The 17690-nt window shown below is 30.7% G+C and overlaps 1 protein-coding gene across 2 annotated transcripts in view; it reads left to right on the top strand.

Moving 5' to 3' along the window:
- mbo (Nuclear pore complex protein Nup88) overlaps positions 1-17690 on the top strand; it is an 83144-nt gene that overhangs the window by 52174 nt on the left and 13280 nt on the right. For both annotated transcript variants that reach the window (XM_085827041.1, XM_035376869.2), the window contains 2 exons: positions 7365-7637; positions 14512-14658. In XM_085827041.1, the coding sequence (XP_085683167.1) occupies positions 7365-7637; positions 14512-14658 (420 nt within the window). The remainder of the gene's footprint in view (positions 1-7364; positions 7638-14511; positions 14659-17690) is intronic.

Below are 17690 nucleotides of genomic sequence, written 5' to 3'. Positions count from 1 at the left end.
CGTTAATCCAGACTCGTCGGGACTTCGGCGATTCCAGATTATCGATTTTTCCGGATTATAGATCATCAGTTTAAATCTGTTAAAATGGCATGCAGAAATTACAAAATTAAAAATATGAAACCGTAATTTATGAAATAAAGAACAATTATGATCTAAAGTGTATCAAAATTTACAAAAAGAAAAAGCTTAATATTTATTTGTTTACTTTATTAAACATTTCTTTCAATGTAAGTGTCTTCGTTTCATGTGATAATACTTTCTCTTTAATTCTGTTAAACAGACATAATTTCTTGTTTAGTTACAAAGTTCCTCTGTTCAAGTCCTATAATTGCTGTGTTGAGAATACCAACTAATTTGTCAATTGAAATGTTTTCAATAACCTCTGGGTCACTTTCTTCAACTATCGGAAGCGAATTATAATGACGAGGAACTTGATTTAAATCATATCAAAGACGGAGTACATCGAGATGAAATACTACACTTAGTAAGGAATTATAAGCCAAATAAAATAAAAACATCTGCTCTGAAGATAAGGATAGCGCTGACAGATCAACTTCCAATCCGTGGCGTGAAATTGATAAACAGATTTCGGATTTCAAAACATACTTTCACTTTGTAGATACAAATTACATATTAGTAAATATATATCGGAAATTCTATTTGACATAATCGAAAGTTCAAGCTTACTTTTATGAAATTGCTCTAACAGTCTGCAAAAAATAATAAGCCGGATCCAATTCGAAGATTAAGGAACAACGCAATCTGCAACATTAACTGAATTAGATAATTTTAGCTTAGCTTATACCTTCGTTACACATTAAACGTGCATGTGCACAAACATATTTGCAGCCAAATAAAATAAAAATTATAAGCCAAATAAAATAAAAACATCTGCTCTGAAGATAAGGATAGTGCTGACAGATCAACTTCCAATCCGAGGCGTGAAATTGATAAACAGATTTCGGATTTCAAAACATACTTTCGCTTTGTAGATACAAATTACATATTAGTAAATATATATCGGAAATTCTATTTGACATAATAGAAAGTTCAAGCTTACTTTTATGAAATTGCTCTAACAGTCTGCAAAAAATAATAAGCCGGATCCAATTCGAAGATTAAGGAACAACGCAATCTGCAACATTAACTGAATTAGATAATTTTAGCTTAGCTTATACCTTCGTTACACACTAAACGTGCATGCGCACAAACATATTTGCAGCCATAAAGGTCTTATGTGCACTCTTAAACGCCTGTGCGCATGCGTGAACGTGACGCATGCGCAGAAAATTTGTAGCTTTGAGGTCCGGATTATAGATCATTCCGGATTATGGGTGTCCAAATTAACGATTTAGGTCATTAACTTTAATTTTTTAAGTAAAGTGATTGTTTCTTTTATAAAGAAATGCATTGAAATGTGTATGTTTTGTCTGTATTGTCTTAGCTTTATCTATTTTCAGATACATTATGTAAAATTATTATAATAAGTTAAAGAAATATTAAAATTGCTAAAACTTTTGGCGACTCCCTACTACAGGTCCAGTGTCCTGAATTGGGGTTGCGATCCACAGTTGAACAAATCCATCCTGGTTTAGATCAAGACTTGCACTAAGTTGTAAATTTTTGAATGAATTTTATTCTATAATTTTATAATTCTTAATCTACTTTTTCACAAACAAATGCCTTAAGCTGTAAGAAGGCTCTGAGTGCAAAAGGTTAATACTTTTAAAGCTGTTTTCTCGTGTTTAATCTTCTTCCATCCTTGACTTCACATGAGAAACTTTTCAGACTTAATTAAACTTTGTCCTCAAATTAAATTCCATTTACTTCCGTTTGTCTGCCATTAATTCATGAACCTCCTAACTAATTATTTCAAACAATGTGGTTTTTGGATAAATTGTCTATAAATCAAAATCTCCCTTGTAAAAGTTGAAATGCTAGAATTTCATTCATGGAGGATTTATTTACCTTTATATATTTTGATTATAATTTTGCATATTTATACCAGATGGTTTTTAAAATTCAAGATAAGAGAGGATATATAGTATGTTAAAGAGAAGGTCTTCAGTAAGACCCCATTCTTGGAATTAAAACATAGTTTTCAATTTCCAGAAGTCAAAATTACTGCGTTCACTAATTTGCTCCTCAGTTTGTTATTCTTCGAGGCTTCTGAAATTTTCTTGCATAACAATCTCATTAATGACACAGCTTCCACTGTGTTCTCATTGGCAGCATGGGAAAATCTGTTCTGGGTGCATCAGATTTCTTTCGACCAAGCAATCCAACTTCTCAGTGAAACTTCACAACTTCTACTGTATTCAGTGTAGCAACAGTGCTTTGATAATCTTTATACAGTCAAAAGTCGTTAATTCGGACACCCATAATCTGGAATGATCTATAATCCGGACCTCAAAGCTACAAACTTTCTGCGCATACGTCACGTTCACGCATGCGCGTAATACCTTTACGGCTGCAAATATGTTTGTGTGCATGCGCGTTTAATGTGTAACGATCGGTATAAGCTAAGCTAAAATTATCTAATTCAGTTAATGTTGCAGATTGCGTTGTTACTTAATCTTCGAATTGGATCCGGCTTATTATTTTTTTGCAGACTGTTAGAGCAATTTCATAAAAGTAAGCTTGAACTTTCGATAATGTCAAATAGAATTTCCGATATATATTAACTAATATGTAATTTGTATCTACAAAGCGAAAGTATGTTTTGAAATCCGAAATCTGTTTATCAATTTCACGCCGCAGATTGGAAGTTGATCTGTCAGCACTATCCTTATCTTCAGGGCAGATGTTTTTATTTTATTTGGCTTATAATTCCTTACTAAGTGTAGTATTTCATCTCGATGTACTCCATCTTTGATATGATTTAAATCAAGTTCCTCGTCATTATAATTCGCTTCCGATAGTTGAAGAAAGTGACCCAGAGGTTATTGAAAACATTTCGATTGACAAATTAGTCGGTATTCTCAACACAGCAATTATAGGACTTGAACAGCGGAACTTTGTAACTAAACAAGAAATTATGTCTGTTTAATAGAATTAAAGAGAAAGTATTATCACTTGAAACGAAGCAACTTACATTGAAAGAAATGTTTAATAAAGTAAACAAATAAATATTAAGCTTTTTCTTTTTGTAAATTTTGATACCCTTTAGATCATATTTGTTCTTTATTTCATAAATTATGGTTTCATATTTGTAATTTTGTAATTTCTGCATGCCATCTTACCAGATTTAAACTGATGATCTATAATCCGGAAAAATCGATAACCGGAATCGCCGAAGTCCCGACGAGTCCGGATTAATATATAATATAATAGTCCGGACTGTATATGTTTATTTATATATTTGTATGTATGTAAGATGTATGTTAATTTTATAAGAGTTATCTTTAATTTTGAAACCCTTTCCAGGTAACTTTGTAATATCCATTGGTACATTTATTGCTAAGATTCATATGTGTGAACTCTTCAGCATCACTAACTAGAAAATATTGTTTAATTCTGATTTTCCACGATTGTCCTTACATATATTCATGTGTTGTTACATCAAATGTACTGAATTTTATCATGTATTTTTCATCTCTCTCCTATATTTTGTAAGGTTATTATTGCTTTTCATAAACCAGTCATTTTATATTTTGGATATTTACTGTCACTTTACTTAGTTCATGTTTTAAAAAGTTAAAAGGAAACTTGTCTAGTTTAGTAAAGATAAGTTTTAAGTGGTAAGTTTTTATATAAGTTTTTATATCCTTAAAGATAATTTTTTATATCCTTAAAGATAAGTTTTTATATCCTGAAGGATATTTATTTTATTTTTCAGGTTTTTCTATAGCAAAGATTTTATATGCACAGTTCATTAAAAATTATTCTTGCTATTTGAATATGATCTCTGGTACAAATACTAATTTATAATAATTTATGAGGTATTTTATATTAATTACCCAATTTTTATGATTTGTATCAGTACTATTACTCCTTTTACCTTTTCATTAGCCCTTACTAGAATTTAAATTAATTAAGAGTATTTAAAACAAGGGCTTTGGGTGTTATAGCTATTAGAGTTTTTTCTGTCACCAGCTCTGCCACTTAATATTCTGAGATTAGCAATTTTCTAGCAGAAGTTATTAACCCGGCAGCTCAACACTGACATTGGAGATCCCGCGGGGTGACTGCATCACCCTAATCAGTTTCATTAGAAAAATATGTTATATATTTTATAGAAACCATTTAATTATAAACAATAATTGCAATATTTCATTTAGAAACTATACTTCTTTACTTAAAAAAACTTATTTCAATATTTAAGAAAAAATTTCATTCAAAATAAGTATATTCCTAATCAGGGGTCAGAAGCTAATGTACACTTCTGGCAAACATAGGAAGAATGAATTTTACATGAAAAATGATCACATATTTTGCAAGAAGTTGTAGTTTTATTGTCTTTGGATCTTGGACACATAGCACGTCAACTTTTATCGAATTTTGGTTTCTTTGATGGGCGTTCTTCTGATACACTAGAAGTTGCATTATCGATGCTTTCTCGAACCACTTTAGGAAGCATTGACATATTTTTTGTTATCTCTATGGGAGGCGCTGTATAAGAGATATAGCCAAATTTTTTAGGAATTTTCTATTATTTCGATATTGTAAAGGAGGTGTCTTTGTTGAGAATAAGGCAACTCTGTTATTTATTGCAGTGTCGTTAAACACAGTAAAAGATGAACATCGGCCATCTGGAGGTTTTTCGAACTGTCGAATATAATGATAACATTTCAGCAACTTTATCTACACCACCTTTTGTTGCATTATGAAAGTAAATTATTTCTGGTTTCTTTGTATCATCACTTCCATCAATGCCATCATCGCAAGGCATTGCAGATAACAAAACTACACATTTTAATTTTTTAGGCACATACGATATTAGTGTCGCGTTCTTTTAGAATCCAAATGTAGAAGAATAACCATTCCTAGTTTTTGTCTGGATGAACTTGGTGGGAATTTCATCCTTGTTTCTGTTCAAGGTTCCTGCAACAGTTAACTTCTTTGATAAAAGTTCTTTTGCTAGAGGATAATTCAGATACCAATTATCCATTGTTACATTTCTGCCCAAACAAAGGGGTGCACAGGTGTTTTGTAATTTCAAATGGTGAATTTTCAAATCTAAAGGGACCTTCCGACTGTTGTCCTGCATATATCTCCATGTTATAGCTGCAAAAAGTTCTTGAATCTACTAAGGCAAATATTTTGATTCCATACTTCGATGGATTGCTGGGTATAGATGGATGAAAGGAACACCGCCCTTGAAATTTCTCTAATTTTTTTTTGATAGTAACATATTTACCAATAAGGTATATCTTTTGGCAATTTTCATTGAAATCGGTCAAAAATTCTCTCGCAGCTGCCAGTTTGTCCAATTTTTCCCGAGCTTCACGATTGGTCACATTGTCTAACCGTAGACACCTGAGAAGAAAATTAAATCTTTTATATGACATTGTGTTCCATAAAATTTCAATGCCTGATCCATCAGTAGCCCACAAATCTTGCGGATTTTTATGTGACGATTTATGCAAGCCGTACAGATGTGAAAGCCCAAAAAGTGCAGTGCTGTAATTTCCACATCGTTTGTCGTTTTGGCATTCCGATCTCTGGTGTAATTTACCGATATTTTTTCAATATAAATATTTGTACACTCTACAATGGATTGTATCATTTTAGCATTGAAAAACAATTCCCAACTTTCTAGAGGCTCCGTTATATTGCGTGCAGTTCCTTTTAATCCTGGTAAATGAGTTATTGTAATTTGAGAAGACGTTTTCACTTTTTGATTTGGTTTTCCTTCGTGCCAAACTCTTATTTTTGCTAATAAAAAGACTTTTTAGTAAATCAGGATTTCTGTCGTCTTCACCATTCTGCTCAAATTCACTTTCGCTGTCGTGAGAACTGTATATTTCTTCATCAGATTCATTTTCACTATCTTGGCCAATTTCACCTTCAGAAAACTCAACTTCATCAGAGTTCTCAAATGCTCCATCTCTTTTTCATATTAGGCAAATTTATCTTTGTAAGCCGTTATCTATCAAATAATCAAACAGACCAACAATGGCAACACTCGAGAGCACAAAGGTAAACTGCTACTAATGAAAAATTTCGAAGCAGTAACGGTCACCCCATTCTCTCATGAAGAAACAATTGCTTCTCTCGCCAAAAAGAAAAACGAGCAAAAATAACAATGCACATTCCAAGGGGAGTGTCAAACAGGAGGATATTAGAAGGATGATTCATTAAAATGAAATATTTCCGGTTAGAATTGTTCATTTTTGGCGCATGAGGTGACTCTGACCCGCGCGACTTCTCCCGGGTTAAAGTTTGAACCAGCTTAGTTAGGCTAAATTGTATAGTCTCAGGTTAAGATCCCTTTTTAAATTGTGAATTCAATTTTATGTTAATTTCATTTTATTTTTATAACACACAAGTTGCAGAATTTGGATTGTATGCAAGTTGTGTTTTCTGTTTAATTCAACCTTAAATAAAAATGGTTGTTTAAAGCCTCCATAGAACTTTACATTTTTTTGTGGAGCAATAATTTGCTTGGCAGTTTTATAGGGTCTGATGGATTTTGTGGCTTTTGTTTGTTAAAAACATAAAGCATTCATGAGCATGACTATTTAATGAATAATAATTTACTCTTAACAGAAGGTTCATATGATAGTAAATGTGACCAATTATTGGTATCTTTTTCATTCATTTACAAAAAATTACTATACTAAATATCAAAATATTTCTTGTCACGTTTTTCATTTCTTTGTAAATATATTTTAATTGTGTGGGATCTGGGTGTGAAACTGTCAATAGGCTGTAGCCAATAGCCCACTACTCACTTTGGTAGGCACAGGTTTTGAGTGATTTTTTGCCACAATTGTTGGCACGAATTTTACAATCGCCTACCATCTTGAAAAGCATAGCAAAATATTCTTAACTTTAAAAATATGTGGTGTCATTGAAAACAGTGTATTAATTTTTTGTTGAAAATGTCATTTTTCAAGATGGCAGGTGACTGTAAATAAATACATTTGCTACGAATATAAAATGTAAGGTTAAATTATTACTTTTATAGCAAATAATTTACATAAAATATGCACAGATCGCCTTTAAAATTAGTTGCCTTTCTAAAATTTATCAAAATTATAAAAAATTTTGATTTCATGCATGCAAAATTCCTTGAAGCTTTCCAGATAAATTTTTGCTCTATTCTTAATTTGTATTTAAATTCTGTAGTGTAATGGGAGTTGTATGATTTAAGTGATACTTTTAGTATTTGAAAATAATTTCGTTTTGTTTAATTTTAGATCTTCTTATTTTTCATCCACTCCTCAACTGCTTTCCGAAAACCGTGCATCTCCCAAAGATGAGGAGCTGTCTATCACTTCCAGTTTTGAGCAACATCTGGAAAAAACATTACAACGTTCCTTATGTAGTCCATTTCTAAAATCCTTTTCTTCAATGAATCAAATTGAGACATCACCTCAGCAGTGGTTGGATTTATTGTGCAGTGTGACTCAAAGATTTAGAGAAGATTATATACAGAGGTTAACCACATCTCAAGCACTCTTACGAAGCAGGTTTGATTGTCTTCTTTTGAACATTTTTCCTTAAATGTGGACTTATGCATATTTATGTGTCTGGTTATCTAGTTTTCTGAGAATGCTCTTGAAAAAGATGGGGAACAAATTGTAAATTTAAAAAAAAAAAAAAAGAAAGAAAAAAGAAAAAGAAAGAAAGAACTTAGGATTGATTTTATTTATTTTGGAGATTTTTAATGAATTTCATTTTGAATGTTTGAAGTAAAGCATAAGAGTAATTTATAATGATTTATAAGATGGTTATGTTAATTCATCAATTTTTATGATTTGTATCTGTACTATTACTTCTTTCTCTATTTTGTTAGCCCTCACTAGGATGCAAATGAGTTAAGAGTATCTAAAGCGAGGGCTTTGAATGTTTTAGATAAAGTGCTTTGGGCAGCATTATTTACTTTATTTTCTATCACTCAGCTGTGCTAATTAATACTCCAGTATCAGCTCTTTGCTAGCGAGAGTTAAAAAGTATCATCAAAGTTTGAACCAACTTATTCGAAAATTCAGTTTTATGTTATTTTAATGCCTTCAAGAATTTGATTGTATGCAAGCTGTATTTTTTTTTTTTTTTTTTTTTTTTTTTTTTTTTTTTTTTTTAATGCAAGCTTAAATAAAAAGGTTTGTTTAAAATCTTCATAGGACTTTATGATACATTTTTAGATGAAGCGAAAATTTGCCTGGCAATTTAATGTGGCTTAAGGGACTTTGAGTGAATTAACATTTTCAAGCAAGAATTTTTATTTATTTATTTTTAGATGAAGCGAAAATTTGCCTGGCAATTTAATATGGCTTAAGGGACTTTGAGTGAATTAACATTTTCAAGCAAGAATTTTTATTTATTTATTTTTCGAACAAGAATGTGTAGTCAGGACACTGTATATTCTTGTTTGAAAAAATGAGTCTGTACTATGATGAATGAAAAATTTGACTGAAGAAGAAATAATAGCATTGCTTCTTAACAGAAATCATTTCTGGTGTTTTCAGTATTTCAAAATGAGGTAAAGAAAAAAGCATGCATATTTAGCTGTAGAAAGTTAAGTATGATGATGCCTATAAGATTTTATCAAACCAAGATAGTCTGGATGTAGTGACCTGAAGGAGATTGTAGAATAAGGGTAAGAAAGAAAGCTTAACCTTTACAATATGTAAATCATGTTAGACCATGTGTTGCCATAGTGCAGGTAGGCATTGGGTTTGCAGACAATTTTTGATAAATCATATTTTTGTTAAATAATTTCTTGTATTTACCAACAATTATTAAAAAATTTTAGTTATTAATTTTTTATAACTGTGAGGATGTGTGCATATTTTTTAAATTTATTTAAAGGGATTAAAGGGGATTTAAAGGAAAATAAGTGTTAGGAAAATTATAGATGTGCGAAAGCGTTTTGTGTAAATTTTTTTAACATCTTTTTATTATTATTATATATACATAAAAATTACAAAGAACCTTCTTCATTCAGAAGATTGGATGGGAGAACATAATAATGATATTAATCTAGAACAGGGGTTCTTAACTTTTCAAATTTAATGCAACATAAATATGAAACAAAAATATATGTACCGCCATAAAAGTGTTTCGCCATTAAAAATCAATACATCCTAAATGGAGTGTATGCAATCAAAGAATAAAACCCTTTATATTATTTAATTATATTTGTAAATGAAACTTTTACTTTATAATAAAATATAAATAAGTATACTATGAGTATACTGGACTGCCACTACGATTCTTGGAAATTGTAACGTCAGGATATTATTCGAAGCTCTTGGAAAAGTCGTCATTTCAACTTTAAAGCTAGAGTATTAAAAGTCAAAAACTTGAAAAATATTTGTTTCTGAATAATAAAGATTAAAACAAAATGTTAAAAGGAGGTGAATTTTACATTCATTTTGAACATTCATTTAATTTTTTTCTGTAAAAGTTGTACCACCTGTGGTACATGTACCGCAGTTTGAGATCATGGGCTCCCAATGAGGTTGGTATTGACCCCTTGCAGGTCAATGAAGTTTTAAAGAGTGTTGCTCGGGGTTTGATAGCCGAATATGCACAGGCAATTGATTGGCATAATCTAGATCCCATTGTTAAATGTATTAATAAAATTAATAATGAATTGTTTACTGATATAAAGTTGTATCATACAGCAGTGTTTCCCAAACTGAGTCAGGGCACCTTTCTTCAGTTAACATTTTTCCATGGTGTCCTACCCTAAGTAAAAGTATGGCTGATATAAGTAAAACTCTAATAAATAAATGTTAAATGTTTCTTCATCATTTAACATTTTTTTTTTTTTTTTTTTTTACTTTATTAAAATTAACTTTATAATTAATGTGATTGATGTGCTTGCAAATCACTGCACATTTTCTCAAACCATGGAATGAAACTGGATATGGCCATCTCATTTTCTTTTCCCTGTTGATTTTTGCTCTATACTTGCTTTTTATTACAGCCACCACCAAAAATGCAGTTTCACACAAATATGACGTAGAAAATGAAATTAAAATCTACTGAACCTTATCTTTTATAACAGGATGTTCATCTTTTATTGAAGTCTAAAATTCTGTCAATTGTAAGCTGCCAAATTTTGCTTTCAAACTGTTATCTCAGGGTAACTCAACAAGATAGCAGAAGTAAATTCATTAACTAGTGTTAAATAGAACTTGCAAATCTATTGAAATTTCATTTTGAAAATATTTCTCAAACAAGACAAGCTGTGATAAGTGCCTTTCAAACATGCTTTTATATCTTGAGAAAGATCAAGTTCATTTGATGTAAAAAATTACTGCAATGTTAATAAAACAGTCTTTGCCCGCATCTTTGTTCAGTTTTCTTTTCCATTATAAGGTATTTCTCCCGTCTTCTTAGTATGCCTTTGTGCTGCAATGGTCAGCACACTCGGTGCATGTTTTTTCCCCTCAGGGAGAGCTTAAGAGAATTCAGCTTTTCAAAAATGATGCATAAATATGCCAGTTTCATTAAAATATTGTTATCAGATAAATCTTCTGTATCTTTATATCCTTCCTATGTAAGGGAAATAAAAATTTCTTTCCCCAGTACAAATGAATGAACTTTCAAACCAAACGTGTGCATTGAAATGCCTTCTCTGCTGAATGTTGCCTCATCACTAAATAATGCAGGAAATCGCAGATTGTTATTCCTCATTCCAACATCCACTGCACAAAGTCTGCCCAACAGGGATCTGTGTCCAAAGATTGCACTTTTTGCACATGGTAGGGATGTATTCATACCTCTTGTAAAATACGCCACATCACTGGCTGAGAAATACCCGTTTTGTATGCCTCCACTTGTGGAAGGAGGTGCTTGAAATCTACTTAAAACTTGCTGTTCCATTTCTGGCATTTGTGCATTTTGCAAACATCTTGCATTGCTTTTTGAGATGGCAAAAGAACCGGTTTCTCTCAGTCTTCAATCAACACTGGAAAAGGTTGGATGACTTAAAAACCTCCTTTCATATAATCCTCATGCTTCATTCACGTCCATTCCCTTTTGTTTCACAGTATGTGAGGTGATTATCTGCCAATTCCTCATATGTGTATTCTGTCATAGCATTTACAAAATGTTTTGAACAATTTTATCAAAGTAATACTCGAAGCGATGATGTTATGGTGCAGTTTTTAAGGACACTGTTTGCTCTAATTGGCTTTCTTTGGTACCAAGAACAAAATGCTTCATCATTTCAGTGCAGATTTGCATGCGGTTAATTCTTGATAGTCTTACGAGATAATCTCATTGTTCTTCCTCAATGCATTTCTACTCTCTTCATTTTTGCCTCTCAGAGTCGAATGCGGTTCTATGGTAATTATTGATAGTCTGGTTGGGTACTATCACCCCTCTTCATTTGTAAAAACAATTTAGAATCACCCTGTATAAAGCACTGAGTTTAATTTCGTTAGACTTAATAAACTGACTGTTCCAGAACAGTCCAGATCTGTCGCAAAGAGTCTACACATCTTGATGTGTCTATACTACTAGTAAACTTAATAAAAAAATGTGTGAAATGATAGATTACATTGCATCCAACTTTTTATTTAAAAATTTTCTAATATCATGTCAAACATTCGAGGAGCAACAGGAAGACATTCCCTTTTTCAGCATTATTGGCAAAACTGTAAATTCCAGCAACCCCAACCTCATCTCACTGTTGATGAGAAAATCAATAAATCATTTATATTTATTCACTATTGGCAGGAGAAGAAAGCAGTGGTTAAGGAATCTTCTATGACATGTATATATGATTTTAAAACCTCATAAAGTTGGGAAACTACTACACAGTTCTGCTGGGATTATCATTATGAATGTTTCTCTCAGAGTACAAGAGACTTTTCCTAATAAATTCAGTAATAAAATTGTTACTTTTCCTGCTGATTTGACTGGCATTTCTGTAGCAAGCATAAATTGCATGAAATCCAACCTGAAAGAAAATGGAGGATTTTCGGCTGTAAGGGGGGGGGAGAACAACCTCTGGAAATCAGTACACATAGAACCCGAATCAAATAACATGATGAGCTAACTTCAGCAATAATGTGAAGTAAAGTTCATGGTTTCCTTTTATGCAATGAACTGTGAAAATGCCGTTTTAACCTTGTACATGTTTTGAGGTTATATTATTATGAGGTATGGCATGATCAAGAAGGCGCAACATTGCTGCCTCTTGTTTGCGAGAATATTCTGTGCCGATGACTTTACTTTTATAAAAGGTCAAGTTTAATAATTCTAGATATTTTTTATCTTCTCACTTGGTTTTTATTTAGGTAATCCAGGGGTTCCCAACCTTTTTGTCCTTTAGAGCACATTGTAGAATATCTGTTGGATGGCGGGCACCACTTACTTTTTCAAGGTGAATTTATAGTTGGATAAAGTAAGACAAGAAGTAACATAAAAGAAGTGATCGGTTGTATTTCGCTTCATGCTGGTATCTTTGTTGGATGCAATTTCTATTTCATTCAAAAGGAGAGAACTTTCACATAGAATTTTATTGAAATCTAAAACATTTTTATTGTGATTGCACAGCAGTGGGCACACATTAAACGATCGGTGGACGCCATGGTGCCCACAGGCTTAGGATTTGGAACTGAGTTAGTCCATATGTTTTGGTTCAATTAACTATGAAACTTTCACAATATTTTTTATGTCTTTGTGAAAAGGTCACAATGCACAATTTGGATACTGTCATAGAGTTAGGGAGAAATCATATTGTTACAAAATGTATCATATTGCTACAAGATGATTTTAAACTTATATTGAAATCATATTGTTACAAGATGATTTTAAAACTAAATTGAACAATTCTATTTTAAGTATTTAGAAAATTGCATAAGTACATCAAGCGTAGCCATCACATTAATTAAAATCAAACTTTTATGCAATTGGAATATGCAGTTTTTTTTTTTTCTGAAAATTTATTTGTGTTTGTAAAACTAAAAATTAATATAACACAAAAAATATTAAGCTAAATCTAAAAGCATATTTTCCAAAAGTTTGTTCATGTAATTAATCTAATTTTATTGTTGAGTTATTTATGTGCAATTATCTATATTTTAATTATGTTGTATGCTATATATATTAAAGAAAACAGCAAGGAAGTCAAAAAAATCATTTCCTTAAAAGTGGTCAAGCGAGAAAAAAGATTGGGAATTCCTGATATGGATCATAAGCATATATGCAAGGCAGCACCGCACTCAACAATTTTCTTAATAATTACATAACTACTTAAAAAAGAATACTTTCTGTATATTTATAAATGAAAAGAAATATAAAATTAATAAAAACAAAATAAAAATTTAATTAATGACTTTGTATGATTTGTTTGAAAAAAAAAATTTTTTTTTTGCTTTGTCATCTCCGTGACCGGTTTTCTGTTTCTTCCTGTGCAGTGTTGTTTTTATTTATATTTGCTCAGAAATTTTAGAGATTTTACTGTACGAAAATAGAATTAGTTGTATAGTACACTCTCTAATACCAAAATCAATCATATAAGAGCCAGATATGTGCTTTGCAGGCAGTTCTGCATACTGGAGACATAGATTTCATTGCATTGCTAAATAACAATTCTGAATACAAAAATAATAAGAATGATTTTTTTTAAGTTTTAAATATAAAGAAAATATTAATTATTAATAATTTAATTTTATTAATATTTTTTTCAAAATTTAAATATAGAGAAATCAGCTTATACTAAATCAGCATAATTTATATCCTTAGACCATAACTTTTCAACTAAATCTCTATCGCTCTCTCTCTCTTTTTAAGAAACAAGTCAATTTTATAGGAAAAAATACAGTAATTCTATATTTATAAAGTAGAATTTATAAAATCATGTTTTCATGTAGACGTGTATATTGTAATTAATTAGCAACTTTGATGCTGCATTCTGTACCATATATAACAATGTTTAAAAAATTAATTTAAAGTTATACCAAATTAATGAATTCAGGAAAAATTTGCTGTAGTATCAAAAATGTAAAATGTAATGATTGGCATTTGCCTTTGTTAGAAATAACAATAGAAGATTTTTTAGGTCTACATACCTTATGACTACAGTCAATGAAACCAAGTTATTATAATGTTAGGTTGTTATATACATTATTATGAACTGTCATTATAATTATTGTTTTTAATTAAAATCAATTACATTTTGTTAGTATATCAGAAATATAATGTACAGCATTTATTAATCTCCTTCATTTTTTGACTCGCTTCCAGAGTAAAATAATTTGTAATCGAAAATGAACATTATTAGTATATAGCACTTTCTGTGATTAGAAATTTCCTAAATTTTTTTTAAGTGTATTACTTAATAATTTTTAATTAAATGTTATGAACTTTTTTCTTCTTCAGGGTTAAAGTTTTAACACAGCAGAAAGAATACCAATTGAGAGATATCAGCCGATTGCAGCAAGAAAAGGAAAATCTTAAAAATGCTGCAGAACGTTTAGCTGAAAAATACGAAGATGCAAATGCTAATCAACAAAAAATTTTAAACAGGTTTGTTTTATAAAATTTATTTTATAATTGGGTTTTAAAATAAACCTGTATATTCCAGAACAAGTATTTTGATACAAAATTGCAGAGAAACATACCAAAGTGGAAATTATTAATGCAATAAATTAGTAATGCAATAATAGTCTTATGTTTGGCATATATTTAGTCAAGAACCCAATAAATTTTAAGTGCAAATGGGTACAGCAGCATTTCCCAACCTTTTCACTCTAATGGGACCCCAGTCTCCTGTGTAACAATAACATGTAACTACTCGTATATTTTTTCATTACCAATCATTAATTTAAAGAAAAAATGACTGCCATTTTATTTGTTTATTATTTCAAAACAAAAAAAATGCAATTAGTATAATTTTATACATAATTAGGTATAGATAAGGAATAAATTTTGTAGTATAACAATTTAGAACAAATATTAATATGAAATCTGCTGCTTTTTTTGGAATATAAATGTTGAATTCGGGATTTGATTTTTTGATATACATATGCAGATTTCATCTTCCACAGAAAGGAGATTGTTTCTGTCTCTTTTAATAAATGTTAAACAAGAAAAAGCTTGTTCACACATATGTGATGTTGAAAACTGCGGCAATTTATTAATTGCTATCCTATGAATTGTAGGATATTCACTTTCAACAGAAGTCCAAAATATGTCCAAAGCCATGTCATTAAATCTCATTTTCAATAAATCATTGGATTTTAAGTCACAAGTTCTTCCTTTTTTAAAGATAGGTTCTGAGGCTGACCAGAAGTGCAAGAGAATGGATTCCTCACCCAGTCATTTAGTTCTCTTGTCAGGGATGTAAAATAATAATGTTTTCTTTGTCAGCTCCTCTATGTGGGATGCAATAAAACTTGAAATTTGTTGGTATCATCTTCACTTTTTAGTCCCACCAATAGTTCAAACATATCAAGATTTTCTTTTACGACATGATCTCTTAAGAAGTTTAATTTTCTTTTAAATCCAAGAATCTTGTCACTTGAAGTTAGTGTATTTTCTGTGCTGCTTTGAGTAGCTTATTCAGTTGATTCAAGGGGTGGAAAATATCTTCTTAGCATCTACACCCACATTTGATCCTCAAAACATTTAGTAAAATCTTCTTTGTCGTTTTGTTGTGAAATATGCATACATTTCTTTAATTTTCAATAAGCTTTTAATTAAAATGGATGTGATAATGCAGTAAAAGAAGGAAAAAAAGATATCAGAATCTACAGTTTAATGAAAATGGGAGGTGCCCATAATAAATTTTAAAAGATATGGCATAAACATTTAGCAATGCAATTATATTAATAGATTTTTTAATGTAAGTATCCCACACTTTAATTATTTATAATATAAAGTTGTAGATGAATTCTGTAAATAGAATTATTTAATCTGTTATTCCCACTTAATTATATGATTAATTATTTTTCTCCTTTTAGTGTGTTAATTATCATATCCATTTTAAATAAAAGCTTATAGTATATAAATCTTTCTTAAAAAAAATTTTATTTTACTTTCTGTTTTTTAGTCTCAGTTACTTGTTATCAATAATGAAATTTTTAGTCATTATTAAAACATGAGCAATAGATTATAAGAAAATTATGAAATGGAGGAAAAATATTCATGTCATTCAGAGAATGAAGAAATTGTTTTGAATATTCAGTAGTCAAAATTGGATGTAATAACAATATTCAGTAGTCAAAAAATGGATGTAATAACAATGTTACAATGAGCATTTTACTTGAAACTAAAATGAAAAAACAAATATTGCCATAACATCATTAAGTGCACCAAGATTATAAATTCAAATTTCTTTTTTTCTCATGTCTGCTTTAGCTGCAGAACATTTTTTTAAAAAAATTTACAAATTTTTTCAATCTCGAATTGATTATGGCTAGATTGGCTAGACGCGTTCTAAAGTGTGTGCAGTTAAATCTTCATAAATCCAAATCTGCGACGCAACAGCTAATTTTAAATATGGAAGCTGATGATATTGACTGTGCTTTGGTTCAGGAACCTCATTATTACAAGAATTTTCTTCCAGGATATCCTGGCACTTATAGACTTTATTGTGATCCTAATTCTGACAATGTAAAGGCGGCAATCATTATTCGATCACGTGATCTATCAACATTTCTTGATTATAAAAAAACGGATTATAATATGGTCACCTTGGATATTACTGTTGGCTCAACTGTGCTCACTCTTTTTTCATACTGTTTTGAACCCTCAAGAAACATTGACTTAGACCTTCATAAAATTAGTCAAGTCTTTATGTCCAAAAATCTTAATCCACTGGTTTGGTGTATGGACTCTAATGGCAAATCTGAATTATGGTTTAGTCCCTACTCAGAATCTCGTGGAGATAAACTGAGTGAATTTATTTCTGCCAACAATCTATTTGTTATTAATGAAGATTATGGACCTACGTTTCAGGCAACTCAGGGTTCTAGTTATATTGATGTTACTGTTATTGGTTCAGATCTTCTCCAGGATGTTTCGAGTTGGCGGCTGTCTGAAAAAGAATCCCTTTCTGATCACATGATGATTGAATTTGAATTTTGTCTTTCTACATTCTTACGAGACACCTCAAATGTTCCTTTTAAAATCTTCAATACAGGGAAAGCAAATTGGGATCGTTTTCGAAAATTTTGTTCTTCTCGCATCACTCGTTTCATTGATATTCTTAACCACTGTACTGACGGTTCTCGCCTAAATACTCTTGTTGAGAATTTTAGTTCTGTTCTTCTCCAGGCATCTCAAATTTCCATACCTGTTAGGAATCATGGTAAGCACAATGTTCCTTGGTGGTCTGCCGAAATTTTTTGTATGAGAAAGAGGCTTAATGCCTCTAGGCATAGATTTCAGCATTGTAAAAATCCGCCTCTTAGAGAACTTTATAAAAGTAAATATCTTGAATATAGAAAGGTTTACAATCTAAAGCTTGCCGATGCTAAATCTCAGTCTTGGAAAACATTTCTTTCGACCATTGATGTTCACAATGTATGGAAAAAGATTTACACGTATGGAGTTAA

Source organism: Stegodyphus dumicola, chromosome 11 (genome assembly GCF_044657685.1).
Source record: "Stegodyphus dumicola isolate Sdum_Otavi_A_Nest chromosome 11, ASM4465768v1".
NCBI classification, from domain to species: domain Eukaryota; kingdom Metazoa; phylum Arthropoda; class Arachnida; order Araneae; family Eresidae; genus Stegodyphus; species Stegodyphus dumicola.
This window is presented reverse-complemented; position numbering and strand designations above follow the sequence as displayed.